The sequence below is a fragment of the Echinops telfairi genome, unplaced genomic scaffold, assembly GCF_000313985.2.
Source record: "Echinops telfairi isolate 266 unplaced genomic scaffold, ASM31398v2 ScPeMD7_7407;HRSCAF=8445, whole genome shotgun sequence".
In the NCBI taxonomy this organism is placed as follows: domain Eukaryota; kingdom Metazoa; phylum Chordata; class Mammalia; order Afrosoricida; family Tenrecidae; genus Echinops; species Echinops telfairi.
In genome coordinates this window covers 4,358,995-4,368,159 of record NW_022111307.1, presented here as the reverse complement: position 1 = coordinate 4,368,159, position 9,165 = coordinate 4,358,995, and the positions used below count along the sequence as shown (strand labels likewise).

At 50.3% G+C, this 9,165-nt stretch overlaps 1 protein-coding gene across 5 annotated transcripts in view; it reads right to left on the bottom strand.

The window, feature by feature from the left end:
- The window catches only part of BCL6 (BCL6 transcription repressor), a 23,177-nt gene that overhangs the window by 6,172 nt on the left and 7,840 nt on the right, over positions 1 to 9,165 (bottom strand). For 2 of the 5 annotated variants that reach the window (XM_004713406.2, XM_004713407.2), the window contains exons 1-5: positions 7,737 to 9,087; positions 6,591 to 6,634; positions 5,439 to 5,610; positions 3,216 to 3,437; positions 5 to 967 (exon numbers count right to left, since the gene is read on the bottom strand). In XM_004713406.2, coding sequence (XP_004713463.1) covers positions 5 to 967; positions 3,216 to 3,437; positions 5,439 to 5,599 — 1,346 coding nt within the window. In that variant the 5' untranslated portion in view covers positions 5,600 to 5,610; positions 6,591 to 6,634; positions 7,737 to 9,087. Of the gene's footprint in view, positions 1 to 4; positions 968 to 3,215; positions 3,438 to 5,438; positions 5,611 to 6,590; positions 6,635 to 7,736; positions 9,088 to 9,165 lie in introns of those variants that run through there. The other 3 variants (XM_045296419.1, XM_045296421.1, XM_045296420.1) reach the window with 2 other exon arrangements.

Here is a 9,165-nt window from a genome sequence, read left to right as displayed (position 1 = left end):
TTACCTGTTGACGATGTTATTGAGCCGGCTGGCCTGTGGGATGGTGGAGTCCTCCCCGCTGAGCTTGGTTGGGGATTGGAGGTCAAGGTTGTCGGGCTCCATGGGTGGCTGGCAGGCAGGGGGCGCAGTGTAGGTTCGAGGGGAGAGGCGGCCCAGCTCCCCCTGCTCAGGACCCTCGGGCTTGGCGTTCTGGTTCAGGCTATTGAGCACGATGAACTTGTACTTCTTCCAGTTGCAGGCTTTGGGGTCGGTGGGGCTCTTGGCTGCGGGGGAGCCCGAGGTCTGAAGGATGCAGGCATTCTTGCTGCTGCAGGACTCCGTGGGTGAGTTGGGCTGGCAGTCGGACTTTTGTGGGCTCTGTGGACTAACCAGACCCTTCCGGTTCAGGGGTGCATTGGGGGGCTCGAAATGCAGGGCAATCTCATCCTCTGAGGAGGGCCTTTCTTCCTCCTTGCCGGACTTGTCACAGGGGCAGTAGGAGGGGTTCCGGGCCGAGGGGGCGGCAGGCTTGGGCCCCTCAGCCACGCTGTAGTGCATATCACCCCGCGTCTCCTCGGGGGCGGCCTCCTTAGGCGAGTAGATGCTGCTGTAGCACATACTGGGGGACACCTCCATGGGCGGCCTGTGTTCACTGGGCATTGACCTGACACTGTCGCAGGGAAGGCTGCGCTCCTTGGGGAAGGGGTTGGCCATGGGCATCCGGGCATCCCGCAACTCCTCGTCGGAGAAGAGGAAGCTGTTGACTGGGAGGTGGCTGTACACGGGATAGGAGGCTGGTGGGGTAGACAGGCCACTGTACAGGCTGGAGGCAAAGCTTCTGCTCTCACACCCCGGGGCACTCCTCAGCGGCAGGCTGTTCTCCACTACCTCCCGACCACGGTAGGCCATGATGTCTTGGGGCATGAGCATCCGGCCACCCAGGAAATCGTCCCGGGGAGGCTTCATGGCAGGAACCATCTCTGCTTCACTGTGGGAGAGAAAGATGAAATTGACCCCCCCATCAGGGCTGAGCACTCTAAAAATGACACCCCCACCCCCAGGTCCCCAGCAGCCGCCACACTCTCAGAGGGGTGACGATGAACGGATGTCCTATTTAGAAAACATTGAGCATGGTGAGAGGACTTGCCCCTGTCCTGATAAGAAACTCACTGCCATTGAGGCAATGCCGACCCACAGCGACCCGATAGGACAGGGTAGAACTGCCCCTGTGAGTTTTCATGAGCGTCACCCTTTACGAGAGTAGAAAGCCCCATCACTCTCCAGGAGCGTATGGCTCCCAATGGCCAGTCTTACGTTAGCCGCCCCGCCAGGTAACCGCCCTACCACCAGGGCTCCTGCACACTAACTAGAGTTGCCAGGAGTTTCACCCTGGAGAACAGGGGACCAAAGCTTCAGAGCAGCCAGCTCAACCTGGCAATGAGCTGCTGTTGGTAAGCTGGAGCAAGTTGGTAAGCTGTTCAGAGCACAAGGCTCCATCCACAGAAAGTCTCTCCAATGACAGCAAGGATGCTCTTGCTACCGCTACTGCCCACAGGAAACCCAAAGCTCTGGCTACTCATACTTGAAGGAATTTTACTTGGGTGGAAAAAAAAAATAGGCCAGCTCGACCGGGTCACAGCTAGAGGTGGGAGATTTCAAAGCTCCATAAAAGAGGAGCTTTCTACCCACACAAGGTAGCCTGGGCGAGTCTGGAAACAGTGAGGACCAGGCCCCTGGAGGTATTCCCACAGATGCTGGAAAGAAGGGAGTTGCAAACCTTAGGGGAAGTTGAAGTACATGGTCCTAAAGAGCTCTTGTGGTGTACTGGGTTATGGGTTAGCCTGCTAACCACAGCAAGGTCAGCAGTTTGAAACCATGAGCCGCTCCAGGTGAGGCTTTCTTTCACATAAAGGGTTAAGGCCTCTGAAATCCACAGTTCTACCCTGTCCTATAGGGTTGCTATGAATCAGAAGCAAGTCAACGGCAATACGTTTGGTTTGGGTTTTGAAAGAGCTAAGCTAACAGAGCAGCCAGGTGTCCAAGTCCACTCGCTGCTCCACAGGGGAAAGAAAAGGCAGCCAGCTCCTGTGGGGATCTGCCACCTCGGAACCCCTGGGTGCAGTTCTGTTCTACCCAATGGGGTCGTTGAGTTGGAATCAGCTCGATGGCAGCGGGTCCTTGTTTTTTCCTTTCTTTCTTTTTTTGTAAGAGGTTAAGCCTTGCTAATGTCTGTTCTCCTTAGGCCAAAAGCTTCTCTTCTTTGGAACGCAGGCTCCCCATGTTTAAATGACAGCTATGTCTTCCGGCCCTCAGGGAGGGGACTAGAACCAATGAACTCAACTCAATTTAACACACGTCCTTCCTAGTGGCAGCAATGTGTCATCAGTGAGGAGTGCGGCAGCCCTAATACCCTTGAACGGTCCCCAGTCTCCTGGCCAAACAAAGGTGCGTATGGAAATGGCGAAAACGGAAGTCTGCAGGAGAGCCAAAACACTCACTCGTGCAAACAGTTCAAGTAGAAGGAAGATCTATGAGGCAGGGAGGGGGGATGGGGAACGAGGAGCTGACACCAAGGGCTCAAGTAGAAAGAACATGTTTTGAGAATGATGGCAACAAATGTACAGATGTGCTTGACACAATGGATGGATGGATGGTGATAAGAGCTGTACAAACCCCCAATAATAAAAGGATTTTTTTTTTTAAACAGAGAGAGAGAGAAGGAAGATCTGGAAGAGGGGGCAAAATGTTTCAGAACACAGAGGAAGGGCGGAGGGACCAGGAGAGTGTGTTTTGGCCGGAAGCCCTCTACGGGACCTTAGGCCTTCCTCACAGGAGGGGTGAGAGGATGGGAGATGGCTTGCCATCCGGAGAGCAGCAAGAGGCCAGTCTGGCCTCCGTGGAAGTGGGAAGGTGGAGAAGGATGTGTGACAAGGGTTTAAGGCAGCTTGCTATGGAGTTGATGTCGACTCACAGCGACCTATAGGACAGGGTAAAACTGCCCCTGTGAGTTTCTGAGACTAACTTTTTACAAGAGTAGAAAGTCCCGTCTTTCTCCTGCAGAGCGGCTGGTGGTTTTGAACTGCTGACCTTGCAGATTGCAGCCGACACATAACCACTGCACCACCGGGCTCCTCTGGCAGCAGATAAGGGAGAACTATTTATTTTGGTAGTCAAGGAGAATATCAAAGGTTTCTGAAGCAGTGACCACCCCTTCTGGTTCCAACATTCTGGCTCACCTGGCCTTGATAAACTTCCGGCAAGTGTCAACGACATGCTCCATCTGCAGATACATAGCCGTGGCCATGACAGCCATGATGTTGCCCTCCCGCAGATTGAGCCGAGATGTGTACATGAAGTCCAAGAGGATGCAGAACCCCTCAGGGTTGATCTCAGGGTCCAGATTGATCACACTAAGGTTGCACTTCAGCTGGTCTGTGAAGATGCTGTAGAACAGGCCACTGGAAAACACACAAACACTTCACTGGAGCGGACAGGTCGACTCTGAGGGCAGTATGGTCACCATCCATGCCCGAGCCCTCTCCTGCTGCTCCAGGGCTTTGGAGGCAGGGAAGAGTAGCTACCATTTATGGAGCTTTCTAAAGGCCAGAGAGTCACTAAGCACTCATGGATCTTTTCATGCGCCCACCAGCCACCACCTTGCTAGGTCGTTCTATCATTATCCCTGCTTTACAAATGGGGCAGGCAAGATCGGAGCCTGTTTTCCTGCAAGTCTTACCGGCATGGGTCACCATTGTTCGTAGATGTGGCCCAGTCGATTTGGACTCATGGTAACCCCATGGGACAGAGTAGAACTGCCCCACATAGTTTTCTTGTTCAGAATTTCTATGGGAGCAGATCACCAGGTCTTTCTGCCACAGCACAGCCGGTTGTATTCGAACTGCTGACCTTTTGGTTAGCAGCCGAGCGTTGCACTCATTCCACCTGCATCGGTTACCAGGGTTAAGTTTGGTACTGATTTACCGTTTGTTCCATAGAATAAGCATGTCCCTTCTTGTGCCATCACCTAATTTTTTACCAAATAGTAATACTAACAATAACTGCTATTGTATTTTTTTAAGTCACCTGGGTATGGGCGATAAATAAAAATATATACCTATATTTATGTTATACTGCTTATTTACAAGTCCATAGACCACGGTAGGTCAGTTACTGCTGGAAGATGCAAGTCAAACCTCAAGCCATGGCTTTAGGTCCCATCTTGACTGGTAGTGAAAATTACATTCCACTGTGAGCCAGAATTCTGGGCGGCTATCTTAACTCTCAAGAGAAAGATAAGGGTTTCTACTCCCATAAGGATTTAGGTCTTGGAAACCCCAAGGGGGAAGTTCTAGTCTGCCCTTTAGGGTTGGGCTGGGCTGGAAATGCCATGAGGGCAGAGGGTTTTTGAGTCTTGGCTGTGAGTAAGTTGCTGAATATGAGGCAGATTCCCTAGGTTTGAATGCTAGCTCCACCACATGCTAGCTATGTAAGCTTGGGTAAGATGTTTATCATCTGTGTCTTGATTTCCTCATCTGTAAAGCAGAGAGACTATAGTACTTATCTCAGGGAGCTATGCAAGAATAAAAGTGCAAAGAGTTTATAGCACGGTGCCCGGCACATGTAAGGACTCAATGAACATTATCATTTTTAGGTAACAGACAAGGGCTGTTGACATCACAGCATTTATGAGGCTGGCCGTGTTTTGTTCTGTTATACACAGGGTCGCCATGAACCTGAAGCGACCGGTACCCAACAACAACAATGAAATTGGATTTCTATCTCTAGAGACCACTGTTCTAACCAATAATAATTTTGTTTTTAAAAAATTGCTTATAGCAGATCTTGAATACACTTTCTACTAACAATAGAGATCCTAGATTCGATAGCTCCTCATTGACCCATGCCTTTCTGCCCCATCTATACAATGGAAGGAGTAGTGGCAGCCATATCATACAGAGGCTATTATGACAATCAAGGGTAAAGGAAGTAAGGCAAAGGGCTGTGAATGAAATTGACAAACTGACAAATAGGACGAAATAGCTGGCTTACTGTCACAAACACTTTGCATACACCCTCGTACGCCCATAAAACTACAGTGGAGACACAGCTACAAAACCAGAGCAAACAGTTTCACAATCACTTGCTTGGAATATTGACAGACTCCTTTGTGCCTCCTTGCACTGGTTAGCTAACGTTAATCCCCATGCTTGCTCCCAACACATCTTTCCCTGGAGTAGTATACGATGTCTTCCCTCATAGTACGTAGAGGACAGAATCTCTTCTGTAAACGGGTGTTCCTTTAGTCTCCTCCTGGGGGCTTGTCCCACCAGGACACGTGGAGACTGCTGGAGCCAAATGAGGCATGACCCCAAGGCAAGCCAGTGGCCCGAAAGTCCACCGTGCTGGCTTCCCCACCCAGAGCCCTTTACTAATCTGCCCTTCCCTTCCAGACGCCTCACCTGCAAGCCATGAGGACTGTCTTATGGGCTCTGAACTGCTCACGGCTCACCACGATGACAACATCCGTCAAAATGTCTCGACTCCGGAGGCGGTTAAGGTTGAGAAGTACGTCGCTGGCATGGCGGGTGAACTGAATGCAGCTGTCTGCCGCGGAGGCCATTTTGTCTTCACCTGAAAAAAAAAAGAAATGAGGGTCAGAAGCCTTGGGTTCTCCAGAACCTATGCCGAAGAGGTGGCTCTGCCAGCCAAGGCAAGTCAGGCCACACCATGGTTGCGGAGCAATTCACACCTGTCTCTGGCCTGACTCTTCACAGCTGTACAAGCGGGGAAATAAGCTTTACCCAATACACTGAGATCCAAAACCCTTTAGGAGGAAAAAGCAAAACAGACAGACTCACTGCCACTGAGCCGAGGCCGACACATAGTGACCCTATAGGACAGGGAGAACTGCCGGGTGGATTCAGAACACTGTCACTCTACAGGAGTAGAAAGCCCTGGCTTCCTCCTGAGGAGCGGCTGGTGGTTTTGAACCACTGACCTTGCCGGATGGCAGCCCAATGTGTAATGACTCCATCATCAAAGGAAGAAGTTAAATGTTTGTTGAGCATTTTTACTAAATGCCAAATACCCTGCTCAAGCGCTGAGATGCAATGTGTTTCAATGGAGAGAACACTTTGCTTTGAAGGTTAGCATGCTGTCTTTGGCCAGCTGTGTGACTTAAAGCTGCTACCGTTTCTGGGCCTTGGGTTCCCCTGCAGTAAAATGGGAGTAGAGCTACCTATGTGGTTGCAGAAATTAGAATGATATGCCTAACCCATAACTGGTTCTCAAAAATAGCAGCTATGGTCATCAGTATCTGATTACATGGTCACCCTCCCCTATTAGGCCTCACAGCTGTTTCTCTCTGTACACCAAGCACCACCAAGTGACAAAATTAGGTTGGAGTTATTAAGTGAGTAAGGGCATGAGCGACCATAGAACAGGGTGAAGGTAGTTTGCTGTAGGCACCCAGGGTAGGGCTGGCAATGATAAGGAGGGAACCAGTTATCCTTTGTCTCACAGAATGAGAGGAGTGCCCAGATACACATGCATTGGCGAATTCAAAAGAAACCGTTGGACAGCAAAAGGTTACAGCATATAATTCAACTTACCTTCCCCGCTGCCTTGATTCACAGTCCCAAATTTTGCTTAAAACCTGCAGGGAAAAGAGGAGAGAAAACAGGAATTGATTCAATGAATGTAAGACTGTCCACTATAGTTTTATTTTAGGACACACATATTTAGTTTTGCTTTGGAAGCTGCAGCCTGCCAGCTGGTGCGGTTCTACCACACACTCCAAACATACCCAGTCCCTCTCTTACAGAAACAACAGGCATCAGGAGCCATGCAAAACTGAGGTTTTTACCCTGAGGACTGGGACTACCAGGGCCTGCGTTCATTTCAGTGCATAAACACATTCATATATCTCCTTTCTCCCAGTAAAAATACTACATAACCATCCAAAGGCTACTTGAGTTTATTGGCAGAGCAGGGGTGGGGGGCGGAGAAGAAAAATGTTTCTTTCCATATTAATGATAAAGATCCTCAGGGGACCTAAAATCACTGGTCACGTTTCTAAACCTGCTAAAAGACCACCTTTCAAGTCCTAGAATAATTGCACAAGGCTGGCAGGGTCAATATCTTTATGCTGACTTCACTGGTGATGAGACAGGAAGACTGAATATGGAATATACGGAGGACAGCCTGAATAACCTCTCCTTGAGAAACCCTCTTGGCTGCTCCCACCCCCTTCCCTCCTGGTTTTGAGACTAGGCCATCATCTACAGCTCCCAGGCCTGTGCTTCCCCCTGGTGGTGAAGGACTTAACTATGTGGTTGGCTGAGGACAGACCACAGAGAGCCATCGATTTTAAAGCGATTCAAGAAGCATGTACCCTCTTGGACTTCTTTATCTCTCAAATAAAATCATCGAAAGGAAAGGCGTACGAATCGCTTATGATGGTAGTCTGTGAGTTGCAACATTAAACGACAGTGGAACCCACCCTCCCCTTCTGTAAATGCACAGCCTTTTAGAATTACTTCCTGGGTAAAGAGACTGAGACCAGCGAGGTCACATTGGGCCATGGAGATGTTTGGTGGCCCGGTCCCAGGTCTCCTGGCTCAAATGCCTGCCCCCACTCCGAAATAGCCTACGTGCTGAAGAGCATGAAGGGCAACACTCTCATATGGGTGAATCTTGTCTTAAACCTTCTGTCCCCACACCAACACTTTGCCCCACTGCAGGCTGCTGGGTCTTACCAAATGAGCACTCTAAAATGAGCGGTTTCCTTGAGTCTGTAACCAAACACTTTGACATTTCTCTGTGGTCTCAAGTGCCAGTCACTCAAGCTCGTCAGCTTCAAGGTTAGTGTAGGCATGTGAGTGAGTGGGTGCCAAGGTGAAGGTAATGGGGAAAGGGAAAGGACAGAAAAGGACAAAAGGAGCAATCTCCTCTCACCCAGCCCTAACTCACCACAGGGAGAGAGGCACCCAGCCCAAGCGACTGCCTTCCAGGCCATTCGAGACACACTGAATCGGTCCTATTGAAAAGTGAATGACTGTCTCCTCCGAGAACAAAATGCTGCAGACACATGGGAGCTTTATTTATAAACTGTCTCCTCTCCTCGTCATAGAAGAGATTCCAAAACACCTCCGGAATACCTGGCTGTCCTTTAACCAGCTCTGACCGCTGGCTCACTTAGGGATTTCCAGTCACAGGCATTTGTCACCGCCAGAAACCCAAATTTGCCATTTCACCTTGACAAGTAGCAGTGACTCATTCCAGATGTGGCTTGAAACAAATAAAGACAGCAATTCCCCTGTGTCTGCTGTGGGACAGGCTCTGGATTGGGCACTTTGTCACCCTAAGCCTCTGCCTGGCTAAAAGCATACCCATACACTAAGGTTTCCATCTTTACTCTGTCTTAGCAGCCCCTCGCCCCAAACCGGTGAGAGGGACGGTGAAGGTGAGTGAGGGCTGCCTGGCCACCCCTCTATGTAGCAGGAGTCCAAGCAGCACCAATGTTTGCTGCACGTTGATGGCTTTGTTTTGGGGGTCACGCAGCCCTTTCCCCATCTACCACCATAGCTGATCCTTAGAAACCACTGGAAGGAAAGGCACTGAAGTGCCAGAGCACAGGCACTGACCAAGATTGCAATGTTAATCCTTAGCAAAGTCCAAGGCAAACCCATCTTTTAGCTCCTGCCACACTACCCGTGCCACATGCAAAATGCATTCCACTCACAACACAAAACACTGTCAAGAGGGCCCGACCCATGAACCAGAAAGGAACAACAGCTCAGGCCCAGGCCTGCTCTGCCCTTTCCCTTCTCTCCCCTCAGTCCTCCCCTCCTCCCTTGGGTTAGATAACTACCAACTGAGAGTTACAGGCTGTCCGTTCATCCCCGTTGTGTTTTAAAGTAGGCACCAGGAGGAGAAAGAAGAACCTCCCTTAGAGAACAGGAAGAAAGCTGCAAAGGACTGTGAGGCAGAAGAGGGTAAGAGAGAGGAGAGAGTGGAGAGCAAAAAGGGAGAGGAGAGGTTAAGAGCGAGAGAGCGAGCCAATACCAAAGACCCACATCCTTTTCCTCCTTCCTCCCCTCTGCTGACACCAGGGAGCCCAGTTCTCTCTCCCACAACACAGGTACAGTCCCAAGGGTCGCCTTGCGCTCCTTGACAAACCCAGCA